Raw genomic sequence first — 15,914 nt, 5'->3', positions numbered from 1 at the left:
ACAATGGAATATGTTATTCAGCAATCAAAAAGAAATGAAGTATTGATACATGCAACCACATCTATCAAACTTGAAAACATTATGCTAAGTGAAATAAACTGGACATAAAAGGACATATGTATTATATGATATGACATATCCAGAATAGGCAAATCCATAGAGACAGAAAGTTTTTAGTAGTTGCCAGCCAGGAGCTAAGGGAAGTGACTGCTTAATAGGTATAGAATTTCCTTTAGGGGTGTTGAAAATATTTGGGAACTAGATGGTGTTAATGGTTGCACAACATTGTTACTGTACTAAATACCACTGAATTATACATTTTTAAATGGTCAAAATGGAAAATTTTATTTTATGTGCATTTTACCATAATTTTTAAAAAGAACTCAAAATTAAGCTAGTTAAAAAGAAGCAACACTAGGACAAGAATCACAAACTGAAAGGATTTCAGGGCCCTAGGAAGTGCAGTAGACAGTAAAGAAGTAGCAGAGAGGGAACGTGGTGAACTAGACATTGAAACCCAAATGTTTTTGAAAATCCTCTGTGGGCCAAATAAAATAAGACTGTGGAGTGCGGTTTCCAACCTCTACTAGAAATGGAGCTGAGTAACTAGACTCAAGTTCCAAAAGAATACAGAGTAATCTAAACTGTTTGCTTTGTATCTCCACCATTTTAGCACAATGCCTAGCCAACACATATAGACGCTCAGCAGGTATTTAATGCATGAAAAATAAATAAAAAATAAAGAATGTGCAGTAAGGCTGTATTTTTTTCTCAGTCAGTTTTATCTTCATCTCACCCCTCACAACTTATCAATTTACATATTTTAACAATCTGTGTTTATTTTATTGTGGTAAAATACATATCATAAGGATTGTCATTTTAAGCAGTTTTAAACATACAATTGCATGGAATGAATTAACAGTCTTTTAAAAAAATATCTCTTAAATATGTTTTCTTCTATCTTTCCTATCCTTTACTCACTGCCAACTCAGGTGTGCAACATTTCTTGCCTAAGATTACTGCAGTAACTCCCTAATGTCTCCTTTCCTCTAAGATGCCCTTCTCTGTGTTCTTCAATATGTTACAAAACACAGTATACTGCTTAAAATCCTTTAATGCTTTCAGATAAAATCTAAGCCCCATAGCATGGTAGGGAAAACATTGATGATCTGGCCCCTTCCTCATTTGCTGCAACTCTTCCTCAGGTACTTGTAACTCCAGACTTCCTGAACTTTCCACAGTTCCTGAAGCACACGGTGCAGGTACATGTTTGACATGTTCTTCTTAGAGTTCTCTTCAGACTTCATTGGTCTGTCTGTCTTAAAACTTTGGTTCTTCCAAGAAACTTTTCTAACCAGTCCAATCTCAGGTAGGGATTCCTGTTTTTGCTCTTCTTTGTGCCTTGGCACTTTGCATTTCTTTTATTGCACTTACCTTACCTCACTGGTTTATCATTGTGTTTACTAGTAAGTCTGAATCCCCTGTCAGACTGCTAACCCCTTAAGGCCAGGGATCTAACCTATCTTCAGTGCCTGGCACATGGCAGGTAGCCAGCAAAGGCAACCCTTATCACTATTACAAATAACTTATTATATGGTAATTGTGTGTTCAGTTAATGTCAAATGAGAATATGAATGTTAGATGTCATATAGAGATGCCAAGCAAGGATTCAGTTGAGAGAAAGTTTTCATGGAATAGACGGCATTTGGAATGGGCTTTGAGATATGAGTAAATTTCTGGAAGGTAAATTCTATTCAGTTATTCAATAATTATTGATCAGTGACTATGTGCTCGTTACTGTAACAGGCTTTGAGGTTGTCCAGGTCCTATATAGCACTGGTCATCATAATCTCTTATTGATTACCACTTATAAACATAGACATTTCCAAGAAGTATTCTGAATTTTAGTTTATTTTGTGATTTACAACAAAGCACCACCTCTAAAACTGTACCAAAAAGTGGATTGACTTTTAGAATGAGCCTTAGCAATAAATTAAGAGATATTACTGTGGCCATCTTTCATGAAAGTTATTATCTAGTTTTAGCAAAAGAACAATTAAGTTCCTAAAACTCCTTTTTGCCTTCAGAAATAGCTTCACAATCCCATTTAAAAATGAAATGTTAATATATAAGAAGCAAGCAACAGGTTAATTCTTAGACTCTGCTTGTATTTGTTAGATCATTTTAGAGCTCTGTTAATTATAACTTGTAAATCCTAATCAGGTTATATTAAGAGGCTAAATAGAAGGTTATAATCTTACCCCTCCCCATTTCCATAGTCTAAGAGACTAAAATAAACACATCTACTTTGCACTCAGATTAAAAATAAAGACTTCAGAAACACGTAATTGAGAAATACATTTTTAAGTAGGAGACACTGATTAAGATTTGTAGTTTTAAAAAACATAAAGGATGTGTTTTTGTTTCCTTCTATGAAATATTTTTTCTTTTTAAATTATGTGGGTGCTGAGATGTTTATTTTTCTCTGAAGTACTGCGTGAATGTTTTTTAACCAATGCTGAGCTTGCTAAAGTATTAAAACATCTCTTGCCATACTTATATGTTGATCTTTAACATGACAGAGTATAGACGTATATGTTGATAAACCCACACAGAAAAATAAAAGTAATTTCATTGTGGATTCTCCTCAAAGCCACCACCAAATGTACTTATTTGACAGTATTACCGTGAAGTAGAAAGGAGTTGCTATGTATGAACATCCTTTGGAATTGCTTTAAAATAAAAACCGTTTTTAAAAATAGCCTAATTAATCTTTGGCCTAGGCTAACCCCAAGCAAAAAATGATAATTTCCTAATTGCTTCTGATTAACCTTAACTTATAAACATTTAAACATTTAGAAGTATTGTTTAAACCAGAGGTCAGCAAACCGTGGCCCAGACAGACCTCCTGTTTTCGTGCATGAAGTTTTATTGGAACACAGCCATACCTGTTCACTTATGTATTGTCTATGAGTGATGTAGCAATACAAAAGCAGAGTTGAATAGTTTCAACACATACTGTATGGCCCTCAAAGCTTAAACTATTTATTATCTGACCCTTTAAGTAATAGTTTCAGGATCCCTAGTTTAAACCATACTGCTCTCTGCTGGTTTATTACTATAACCAAAAAGCAGTTGTTTATTGGATACCTAAACCGAAATACAAAAGATGATTTTCTCTCTCAGTATTTTCTTGTCATTCCATAAAGAGATTAAGGCTATGTAAAATGCTATTTTAGCCATTCTTTCTCCCATTTATTGCTTGCTAGCCTTGTCCTTGCTCAGTTTTGGCAAGAGTAAATGAAGCTTTCTTCCTATCTTCTATAAATTTGAAGATCACTACATAGTAAAAGATGTCATTATACCTTTTTTTGATCCCTCACCCTAAGAGAATTTGAGAGAGAAAAGATTCTTCTCTATGATGGAGAATGTGGGCATTTTCTTTTGTCCCTGCTTAATTCCAATCTATAATAGCAAGCATAAAAACCCCTTTTCCCTTTTCTTCCAAAGGATTCTAATTGATTTACTTGCCTTGTTCTTCACCTATACATCTTTTTGTTATACATAGTCCCCCATTACCCACAGTTTCAGTTACCAGCAGTCAACCACTGTGGTTCTCAAACATCAATGTGTAGTAGTTACTTGAATGGCTTGTTAAAATACAGAATGTTGAACCAACCCTTCAGCATTTCTGATTCAGTAAGTCTGAGGTGGGCCTTAAAATTTGCATGTTTAAGAAGTTCTCAGTTATTGCTGATACTGCTGGTCAGGGGACAACACACAGAGAATGACTGTAATAGAGGAAGGGATGGCTGATCACTCAGGCATTATCTCAAAGTTGTCAGGATAGTGTATGGTCCTTAGACTTTTAGTATTCCTGGGAGAGATCAGACATTATGACCCATACTATTCAAACCCAAGGAACATAGATAAGCTAGAATCCCCATTTATTATAGCTGCCAGGTGAATCGGATAGTTGGGGTGATAAGTCATGGCCTCTTACGACCTGTACTTTAATGGAGACTCTGCCAAGTTCTTGTTCTTTAAGCTCCTTTTTACTGAGACTAATAGAGAACTATCTCTTAGTTCTTGTTATTATTATTGTTATTACTGTTGCTTGGGGTTTATTTTATTTTATTTTATTTTATTTTTTAATTGCAAAAAGAACCCTTAAAAATGTGTTAGAAAAACCTAAGCAGAAATCTGGTCAAGTAAATGAGCAGATAGGTCACACACCCCAAAGAAACACACATATCTAATAAATACATTTTAGGATCTGGTTGTGGTTGGGGGTGTGGCTGGCCCTTGGCTCCCATCTCAGGACCTCTGAACATCTTGGCTGGCTGTGTTGCTTGCCTGGATGTGGGCAAGGGATGGCCTAGGCCCTTGGCCCCTGCATGTAGACCCCCAGGCATCTCGTCTGGCTTTGTTGCTTGCATGGATGTGTCACTGTTGCTTGGGTTTTTTTATTATTATTATTATTATTTCAACTCTAAATTGTTTCCCTGAGATGACTCTCAATATACTTAACTATGCATTTATAAACCATACTTTAGGATTGGGTTGCTTTCACGCAACCCAATAGCTAATCATATCTGTTATCTTTTTGTCTTTCATCAGTAATCTTAATTCTACTTTTTGGGTACTTATTATTATAGTTAGTACCATATACAAATTATAAGGGAAATTTAAAGATCTTATAATCCGAGTCTAACTTCCCTACTTTACCTCTGCAGAAACAGGCAACCAAATAACTTGCACGCTACTTTGCAAAAAAGTTAGAATCAGCCTCTACCTCCCAAGCCATTAAGTCCTAACCTACTCAACTAAACTACTGAGCTCAGTCACCATGGGTGGAGGAGGGAGTTGAATCAATGTGAAATGTTTGTCTCAGAGGCTACATAGAATTTTTAAATGCACATATTTTGAAACCATGCTTACTTGTAAATCGCCTTCACTTAATTATGGTATATTTTGACTACTGTAAATAGCTTCAAATCTGTAAAATGAGGGATAACTTGTACCTTTATTGCTGATTGTTTCTTTCTTCTTCAAAACATCATTAGGAAAGCATACAGGCAAGCAGTAGGTAGGAAGAAAATATTTCCCAAAACACATACCTGACAAATGACTGCTATCTAGGAAACATAAAGAAATTGCTACAACTCAGTAATAAAAAGATACATACATGATTTTTAGATAAATAGGCTAAAGATTTAAGGACAGTTCCCAGTGAAGATACACAAATGGCCAATAAGAACATGAAATAAATTAATTAGTTATCAGAGAAATGAAAATCAAAATCTTAATGAGATGCTACTATACATCCACTAGAGTAGCTAAAATTCAAAAGACGGACACCACCAAACCTTGGTAAGGTTGTGGAGAAACTGGAACTCTTCTACAGTGTTGCTGGGAATGTAGAATGGTACAACCACTTTGGAAAACTAGTGTTTTTTCTAAAATTAAACATACACTTGCTCTGTGACCCAAAAGTTCCACTCTGAGGTACTTACCCAAGAGAAATGAAAACATAGGTCACAAAAAGAACAATAGAACATTTAATAGCAGTTTTATTCATAAAACTGGAAATGGCCCAGATGTCCATCCGTAGGAGAAGAGATAAACTTTGGTATGTTCATACATTGAATACTATTCAGTAATATAAAGGAAGGGATTACTCACAAATGTAACAATATGAATGAATTCCAAAAACATGCTGAGTAAAAGATATCTTACACAAAAGAGAATATACTGCGGTGTCATTTACATAAAATTCTAGAATAGGCAAAACTAATCTTCATTGGGAAATAGTGGTTGCTTATGAAGAGATGGAATAGAGACTGACTGGTATAAGGAGTTTGGGGGTTGATCATGGAAAAAGATATGACCATTGGACAGGATTGCCTGAGGAGATAAGTCGCTCATAGCATGAAACTGTCCAGAGGCTTATGGCAAGGGGCCACCATCCAGAAGGGGAGGAGGACAAGGGAACCTCCTACAGGAGAGGAAGATCAGAGAGGATATCTCTGGCGGTTACATGTCCAGGTCATGTTGCACAGTAGCATGGCGGTGGCGTGGGGGACTAAAAATCTGCTCATTTGGGCTGTTTTTCAAATAATTGGGTGTGTAAACTTGAATTTGGTAGCAGCGAGCTTTTGAGCTAATAGGTCTCAGCATACAATGAAAAAATAAATAACCTAGGGGCCAGTGCATAGAGATAATTTATAGAATTACTGAGAAGGGACAAGAGGAAATATTCTGGAATGATAATAATTTTCTGTATCTTGATAGGGATTTAAATTACACAAATGAATACATTTGTCAAAACTCAGTGAATATACACCTAAGATTTGTGCATTTGTGTATTTCATTTTTTAATTAATTTTATATCAAAAGAAAAATTCTAAATAAATATTGAACTCTAATGATATGCATACCAAAATATTTTGGAAGATATGCACTGCTGTATGCAGTTTGCACTGAATGCCAGAAATAAAATGAATAAAGAGATAGAAGGATAGATAGTTGAGTAGGTATATGATAAAGCAAGTACATAGAATATTAATGGTAGAATCTACATTGGAGTATACATGTGTTTACTATAAAACTATTTCAGCTTTGCTTTATGTTTCAAAATTTTTATAATGAAGCTTTAAAGACTGTTGTGTGAAGAATAGACTGGAGACCAATAAGGACACTATGCCATTGCATTAAAAACATTATAGAATTTTATATTTCTTGTCCAACTATCAGCTGTACTCTTATAAAAACTTGGTTCTATACTTGATCATTTGAATAGCTGATCTGTGGCATTTGATCTGTTACAGGAAAAGTCCTTCTGCTAGTGTTGACACATCTGCATTTCTGTCATCATTTATGTGCTCCAGTAGGACTCTGCTGATTGATGCCCCAGTGGAGCTGAAAAGAGGCCTGCAGAGGCAGGAGCGACACCTTTTCCTATTCAATGATCTGTTTGTTGTGACTAAAATCAAGTAAGTATACTGCATACTCTCTCCCAGTAATCATTATAAGATTGCATTTCCACTAACAAAGATACCTTTTCTACACAATGTTTACCGTAAGAATGTCTGGCCTCTATTACTAAAGCTAATATCTGTAGTGAGCTTTTTGTTTTGTTTTTGCCAAAAAAAGTCAATTGTTATTCATGCAACAAATGTCTATTTAATCTCTGTTCTGTGCTATGCTCTGAATAAATTTATTCGAAGATGCAATGAAGAATGTGATGGGTATGGTCCCTGCACTTTGGGAGCTTAAATTCTTATGTGTCGGGGAGGGAATTATAGATTGTGATTAGTGCTATGAAGAAAATAGGGTGCTGGGTGAAGTAAAATGGGGGGAGATATATATTATGTAGGTGAATTAGGACCAAAAAATAATTGAAGTTCAATGAAAAGCAACCAGCTATTCAGGTATTGTGAGAATAAGCATTCTAGGTAGAAGGAATAGCAGGTCTAAAGCTGGTGAGAAAGGTTGGTCCTTGGAGGAGTTAAAAGGCCTGTGTTACTGGAACATAATGAACAAAAGAAGAATGATAGGAGTTAAGATTAAAGTAGACAAGGGTTAGGTTATCAGGGTCTTTGTAGGTTATATTAGTTATCTATTGCTAAATTAACCCAAAACATAAGAGTTTCAACTATAAACATTTTATAGTTTCTCTGAAGACAGGAAGCTGGAAGTGTTTATCTGGGTGGTTCTGGCTCAATGGGCCTCATGAAGTTGCAGTCATTTGTTGGCCAGGGTTGCAGTCATCTCAGGCTTGACTGAAGTTGGAGAATCCACTTTCGGGTTCACTCGTGGATTCTGGCAGCCTCGGTTCCTCACTGGCTGTTGACCAGAGGCCTTAGTTCGCGTGTGCGTGCGTGCGTGCGTGCGTGCGTGTGTGTCGGCAATGGAGAGAGCACCAAAATAGAAGCCATATTCTTTTATTTTGGAAGTGGTGTGCCATCATTTCTGACATACTCTATTGGCCACACAGATCAGTCTTGGTACAGTATGGAAGAGAACTTTGCAAGGGTGTGAATATCAGGAAGTAGGGTTCATTGGGTGCCATCTTGGAGGCTTGGTTCCACAAAGGTTGTGATAAGGAGTTTGGATATTATTCCAAAGGGTTTTAATTGGGGGAGTGGCATAATGTGATTCATGTTTTTAAAATATCATTCTGGCTCATGTTAGATAATGGATTGAATAATGGTAGGCAAGAGTGCAAGCAAGGAGACCAGACAGGAGGTTATTGTAGCAATCCTGATGAGAGATACGGAGGCTTCATCTGAGGAAATGACAGTTAAAAGAAGGATACAGACATATTTGGAATATACTTTAGAAGTACCTAAGAGAATTCACTTTCTGTTCAACACTAAATGTTCATGTTCAGTGTTAATGCATTAATACCCAGACTAGAACATGGTAGCTACTACTTGCTCCATCCCTCATTCTCATTATTTATGAAACATCATGAACGATAAGGGTATTTTAACAAATTCAATCTCATCAAAGGGATTATTAGTCACTAGAGAATAGTAAACACTTTTTCCTAATACCTACACTCTCACACCTAAGTTGTTCAGTGTCATAAATGAGACATGGGCAGGGCTAAGTACTAATTTTGCAACATGCTATATTTAATCTGAGTGGTATTAATAGCAATAAAAACCAAACATTTATTGGGATCTTATTGTATGTTAGGTATTATTCTACGTACTTTAACCCTTATAACAGTTCTACATGGTGGGTATTTTTTGCCTCATTTTACAAGAGAAATTGATACTGAGAGAAGTTAAGTGACTTTCCTAAGATCACAAAGTAATTAGTTGAGCCCACATGTGAACCTAGGTCCATCTTATTTCAAATTTCATTCTTTTAACCCATATGTGGTCTGCTGCCTCTATTACTCTTTGTTTTCTTCTGGATTTCATGGATTTCTCAACCATATAGTTTTTATTAACATTAAATCAGTCTTTCCCTTTGTGATGAGTAAAAGTGTCCAGCTACTCATCTAGTAAGAAATGGAATGAAATGTTTAGTGAACTGTTCATATATTTTTTTTAAATGCAAAGATAAAGAAAACAGTTTCAGAATGTGTTTTGAATAGAAATAATACAATGTAATTATTTTTGGATGTTGATGTTATGAGGAATACAGAGAAAGAAAAGTCTCTCCTATGCTTTTGCACTAGGTCCACTTAAAGCTCTAAGTAGGGAGGCTATTAACACAGGAACAAATCATTTTTTAAAAATGTAGTTTAGTTATGATTTTTTTGTTTAAAAGTTATTAGATGGGTTCTATATTCTAGGTATTATAATAGGAGAATCACAAATGTCTCATTTAATTTTCCTAACAAATTAGAGGTGGGAAAGGGAGAGGGGAGGAGGGGTTAGCAAGAAATTAGTTAAGGGGCACAAACATTGATTACATTTTGCAAACATGAGTATACTAATGATCCTGACTTGATCACCACATATTGTTGATCAATAAAAAAAACTGTCAAAAAATAGTAGGAAAAAATCATAACAATTTTCCTAACAAGTCCCCAAAACAAGAGTTGTTTTACATATTGAACACAGAGGCTCAGTGAGGTTTGTTGGGTACTAGAAAATGGCAGACCTGGGGTTTGAATGAAGGTCTTAATTCCAATGGCTGGCTCTTTTCACTTTACTGCATTGTGCTCATTAGGTACAAAGCTTTTTGCTCAGCCTGGAGGTAGATACACAGACAACAAAAATTTATTATAATAACCCATTTCCTAAACTTTAGAACCTTAAAGACTATTTACTTGTAACATGCATCTAGTTCATAGGGAGGAATGTATTTTCCTTTATCTTTAGATTTTTTTCCTTTAGCAGTTGTAGTAATATTTATCATAGAGGGCCTTTGTTTTCTTACCTGAAGTTATTTATGTTCTGTTTACTGGTAGCATCTAAGTGGTTTTTATGTAACCTAGGTTTTGGTAAAAACTTTTTATATAAGGACAATTTCTTTTCCACTTGAAAATTGCTGTTTTAGATATATTGGAAAAATGTGTGCCAATCTTCTACTTCTATAGCTCACTTTTTATTTTGATTGTACCTAAAGTCACACAATTTGTTTCCAGACTGCTTTTGAGAGAACTCTTTGTGTCCACTTCAATGCTTTTATGAAGTGACAAAACTTATATGAATTGATTTAAGGGTTGTTTTTTGAGAGATTCAATTCATTTTAGTACTTTCTATATCTGCTGGGGATATTTAAAAGTGTGAGTGATCTAAGTTGTTTTTATTTATTTTTTTTGCCATAAACCCAAGACCCTTGGGATAAAACATGGATATTTGAGGAGATAATTATATTATTATTGAATCCTGCCACATTGCAAAAATTTTGACCACCACTTTTCAGGAAATCGCTTACATGATCATTCTTGTAGCAAACATTTAAATATATTCACAGATCCTTCTTAATATGGAAGAACTTATTATTTTTCTGAAATAAACAGCAACCAAGAAGAAATAGCCCCCTGCAATACCAAACCTGTTTATTTCCTATCACTTCTCACTTTTAGATGAATGATTGGGTAGTACTGTGAATCAATATATTTGCTGAAATTATCCAAGACTAGCAGTTAGTCTTTATACTTAGCCATGAGGAAGTAGGGGATAACTTAATTTCCATATTATATCACCTCATCTTCATGCTTCATTTGGAAACTGCTTTCAATCTTTAGTTGAACCTACAGAAATAAACTCAAGCGGGATAAATCATTGACTAGCTACTTACATATTTATTTAGTCAAACTAAATAAATTGTAGTAAGTGCAATAATATAGAGGATGTTAAATGCTTCCTTTTATTGGCTAAAGTGTTACATTTGCTCCATTTTGTGCTGAATGTCGAAAGCATTTGCTGAAAATTGTTTTCAGTTTATTGTCATTGTTTTCCTTACTAAGTTAGAAAAGTGTTAAAACTAGATGAGTTATTAGAGACCACTTTTGATATTCATTAGAAAAATAAATAAGAATTGTTTTTCCAATAAAATTATGGTTTTTCATTTTTTAAAACAGCATCTGTTGTATAGACATTAAAATATTTAGAAAAGTTAATATTTTTTAATAGTCATAGAGCACCCGTATTAGTCTGTTTCTGTTGCTTATAACAGAAATATCTGAAACTGGGTAATTTGTAAAGAAATAATATTTATTGCTTATAACTGGTTTTGGTAACTGGTAAGTCCAAAGTCCAGGGAACACATCTGGTGAGAGCCTCATTCTTAGTGATGACTCAAAGTGCCACAGGGTATCATATGGCGAGAATGGCAGAAGCGAGAGAGAGAGAGAGAGAGAGAGAGAGAGAGAGAGAGAGAGAGAGAGAGAGAGAAAGAGAGAGCAAGCTTCTCATGAGCTCTCCATTTGAAGCCATCAGAACCACACCCATAACCACCATTAAACCATCAATGGATTAATCCATTCACTAGGGCATAGTCCTCACTATCTAATCACCTCTTAAAGGCCCTACCTTTCAATTACCATCATAGGATTTCTCACCCTCTTAATACTGTCACAGTGGGAATTAAGTTTCCAACATGAGCTTTCAGGGGACAAACTTATCTAAACTACAGCAGTACTCGTATGGAATTTACAGAGAGAAAATGACTGTACTTACCTCACACCCTCTTAAGCCATCACTATTCTCATATTTTATTTCCTAAGCAAATAGTAAACAATAATGAGTTCTGTTTAAGTGAAAAAGATGAAGTTAAACAAAGTCTGAGTATTAATTCATTATCAATAGAATTGCCATGATATACTTGTGGAATACATCTTGATCTATGCCCTAAAATATATTTGATAAGATATCTTCATCTTAGAATATGGAGAAAGCTCCCTAGAATCTTGTGTATTTCAACATTACACTTTAATTCCTTACAGTTTAAAGATTGGAGGACAGGAAAGCAAAGTATATCTGTTATCTTAATAAATTTACAGTAAGGAACTACATTGTAGAAATAAAGATTTGGTTTTAGGGGTTGTTTTGTTTTGTTTTCAGCCAGTTCATGTTAGATTTATATTTTTTAAAATTTTTGTAGCATAATGCTATTAGACATTGAGAGTGACAAATCTGAAAAAGTACACTGTGACCTCAGGACTGTTCATTTTAATAAAAAGCTTTATTGGAATACTTCTTTTAAATATTTTTAAGCTCGCCCATCTAGCTTTATGTACAAAAACTTTCGTATTAGTCCATTTTGTGTTGCTATAACAGAATACCTGAGACTGGGTAATTTATAAAGAACAGAGGTTTGTTTGGCCTACAATTCTGGGACAGCTGCATCTGGCATGGGCCTCAGGCTGCTTCTGCTCATGGCGGAAAGCGGAAGGCAACTGGTGGGTACTAGCAGATCACATGGCAAGAGGAAGAGATCACATGGAGAGAGACAGAGAGAGAGAAGTAGTTAAGTCTTTTAAACAACCAGCTCTCGAAGGAACTAACAGAGCAAGATCTCACTCAGGACCCCCATCCCCCAGGGAGAGAAATCAATCCATTCATGAGGGATCTACCCCCATGACACAGCTTCCAACACTGCCACATTGAGGATCAGATTTCCACATTTATTTTGGTAGGGATAACACATCCAAACTCTATCAGTGTTCATGAGATTTCTCCCCCAAACTCTGAAGTAAACTAACAGCCTCATCAGAAAAACCTTATAGCTCTGGAGAAACAAAAAAGTAGGCTAAAGATACAAATGCAAAAGGGAACTTTGTGGAAAGATACTTCATCCAGGTGCTTTATAGGAATGGCAATATCCAGAGCTTTTTATAGATACATAGTAGTTAAGGGCATGAATAAGATCATGAATCAACACTGCCTAATTTCATATTCTAGCTTACTACTTAAGCTGTTTTGACTTTATAGATTTTGTTTGATATTACCTAAATAGTTGCCACCAAGAAGTAAGATTTTGTCTGTAATCGAGTCTATTTCATAAACAAAATCTAAAGATTTATAGCAGTAGGGTGAGATATAGAAAGAAGCTATCATGCCACACAGGCACCTTTCAATTACACTTAAAATCAGTGTACCCTATGGAAAGTATAGATGAGACTTTGAATCTAGATTATCCTTCATTTATACTTCCTGAAAACCCCTTTTTCATTTTATAATCCCACTGAATAGTTTTAGCTTTAAATATTCTGTAGATCAGAGGAGTTTTACGGATACTTTGAAATGTATCTTTTTAAAAAATTTTAACTTCTCAATATACATTGTAGTTGATTTTCATGACCCTTTACCCGTTCCTCTTCTCCCGTTCCTATCTCCCCTCTCCCCCCACATCATATCTATTCACTTGTCTTAAAAAGTTCAAGGAGTTGTTGTGATTGATGTGTACTTAAGTCTCAGGTCTATCGTGAGCATTAAATCTGTCAATTAGGTGAAGATGGATGGTGGTTTCCATAACAGGGGACTAAACGGTATTAGGTAGAAATTGTCAGAAAGCAATTTCACCACTATCTTAAAGTAGATGACCTTCAGAGTCCCCAGAGATGAATGCTAATTTTGTCAACTCTGCTTTTTTGTTTGTTTAAGTTTAGGTTCTGTTTTTAGGTTACAGTTTTTCAGTTTTAGCTGGAATATAAGGGAAAATAGTTGAACAAAATCTTAAGAAAGGAAGTTTAAAATAATCTGTGCTTCTAAAGGCTAGAAAATATTGTAACCATTTACTTAGAAATGTACTATAAATTCCTCTAATTTCAGGCTTTTTTAGTGCATCTCTCTTAAGATAAAAATTTTATAAACATCTTAATTAAATCATGTGTAGTTTTTGTGTTCAGCCACTGCAATCTTTTTGGAAGTAAGCAAAGTATAAATAATAAATTAATTTTTGTAAGAGCAGTAAATTTAAAATTAGATTTTTGATCCAAATGCAGTGCTTAACATATAGAAAATTAAAACAAGCCAGTTTATGGCTATTTGCTGCCATAAATGCAAGTGTGACGACTAAATAAATGTTTCACCAAAGTTTCAGAGGGTTTCTTGGGCCAACGTAGCCATGCATGTTACGATTTACTGGCTGGATACTGAAGATTAATACAATGAATAAGATATTCTTTAATCATGATTAGTGAAAACTGCCCTCTTATCACAAATACTGAAGCTCCTGTAAAATTTAAGACACAAAACAAGAGATCCTGTTTGGTTTTTATCTTTCTAGATATAACAACAACTTTAAGATAAAACATAAAATTAAATTAACTGATATGTGGACAGCAACCTGTGTGGATGAAGTGGGAGAAGGCAACACCAATGCCATGAAATCCTTTGTCTTGGGCTGGCCCACAGTGAACTTTGTGGCCACTTTCAGGTAAGAACCTCAGCTTGTCCTGTATTTACCTGGGTTAGCTACTGTGATAATTTCTTGTCTGGAGAGAAAAATTTAATAAAATCTTGTTCCTTTAATTTTTTAAAAGAAAATGTTTTATTCTGCTTGAGTACTCACTCGATCACTTATGTTTTGACACACCCCCCCAATGAAAATACTTGTGTGCTTTATGTTTCTCCCAAAGAGCTTTTAATTAAAATATGTGAAAATTAATGGTAAATATTGGGAACTCCTGGGATCATTTTCCATCATTATAAAATGATTATTAAATGTCCAATTAAGTTTGACTAACTAGTTTATACTGACAAAAACTTTCCAAAGAAAGTTTTTCATTATATAAATAAAATTAATGTCATGAAATACTGGGTTGCCTGAATTGTGTATTAAGTCTGATTTAGTATCTATAGAAATATAATAATCAGAAGCAAATTTATGAGTTTAAGGAGTAAAAGTTAGTTTCCCAAGACTCACTTTTCGGCTGAGATGGGGTTGGAGAATATATGAATACAAAATATTTGTCGTCTTATCCTGAACATACTTAATTGTACTTTTCAGTTAGGGTGAACAACCAAAATTCACACCTATGAATTTTAAACAGTGTGCCCCAACTCCAGTATTTATTTTACACTTAAGAGTTAGTATTTATCACATGCAAATGATGCTCTTCATTCTGCTTCTCTTCACACTACCACCAAACTCCTTAGGCACCATTCTAAAGCCACATAACTAAAATTTTCCAAGCTGTTAATTTTCCATTAAAGGACAGGCATGTCATTATATTCTGTTTTGCAGTATTGGCCTACGCCAAGATTTTAACAGCTTATTTGGAAGAAACATGTATTTGTATCATTCTCTGCATGATGTATTTCTGTAAAGGACACTTCAAAAAGTTTGTGGAAAAGTAGAATCGAAAGATAATATGAATCTTTCCATGAACCTTTTGAAATATTCTCATATTATCATTACCTATTGCTTAATCTTCTTGGAGTTGCAAGTGAAAGGAAGCAATTTCAACTGAGGGATGTGACTACATAATATTTTTAATCAAGGATTTTCCATGAAACTTCTTTCTAAGAAGAGGGGAAAATGTGGAAACAAGTTTTACATACATTGTATTGCTCAAACTATGGTTCTTTACCCAAGTGATCAAAGTTAACATTACCAGTGATGTCATGTAGATATCATATACCCCTTGATATAATGTGACGAGAAAAGCAATTCATCTCTGTGATATTCCTACCCCCAAAACCATAATCTCAGTCTAATCATGAGAAAAACATACAGGAAACACAAATTAAGAACATTCAATAGGTTATCTGACCAGTACTCTTTAAAATTGTGAAGGTTAAAAAAAAAAAAAAAGGCAGACAAACAAAACAGGGAAAGACGGAGAAACTGTCACAGACCAATCACTAAGGAGACAAATGTAATGTGCTATCCTCAATTGGCTCCTAGAACAGAAAAAGATCATTAATTAAATAAAAAACAAAAGTGGTGAAATCTGAATAAGATCAAGAGTTTAGTTAATAGTAATGTACCAATAT

The 15,914-nt window shown here is 34.7% G+C and overlaps 1 protein-coding gene across 1 annotated transcript in view; it reads left to right on the top strand.

Moving 5' to 3' along the window:
* LOC134375483 (rho GTPase-activating protein 20-like) overlaps positions 1-15,914 on the top strand; it is a 97,838-nt gene that overhangs the window by 40,361 nt on the left and 41,563 nt on the right. The window contains exons 4-5 of the mRNA XM_063093943.1: positions 6,831-6,995; positions 14,203-14,352. Coding sequence (XP_062950013.1) covers positions 6,831-6,995; positions 14,203-14,352 — 315 coding nt within the window. The remainder of the gene's footprint in view (positions 1-6,830; positions 6,996-14,202; positions 14,353-15,914) is intronic.

Source organism: Cynocephalus volans, chromosome 4 (genome assembly GCF_027409185.1).
Source record: "Cynocephalus volans isolate mCynVol1 chromosome 4, mCynVol1.pri, whole genome shotgun sequence".
Classification (NCBI taxonomy): Eukaryota; Metazoa; Chordata; class Mammalia; order Dermoptera; family Cynocephalidae; genus Cynocephalus; species Cynocephalus volans.
The sequence above is the reverse complement of the archived record's forward strand: the minus strand, read 5'-3'. Positions and strand labels throughout refer to the sequence as shown.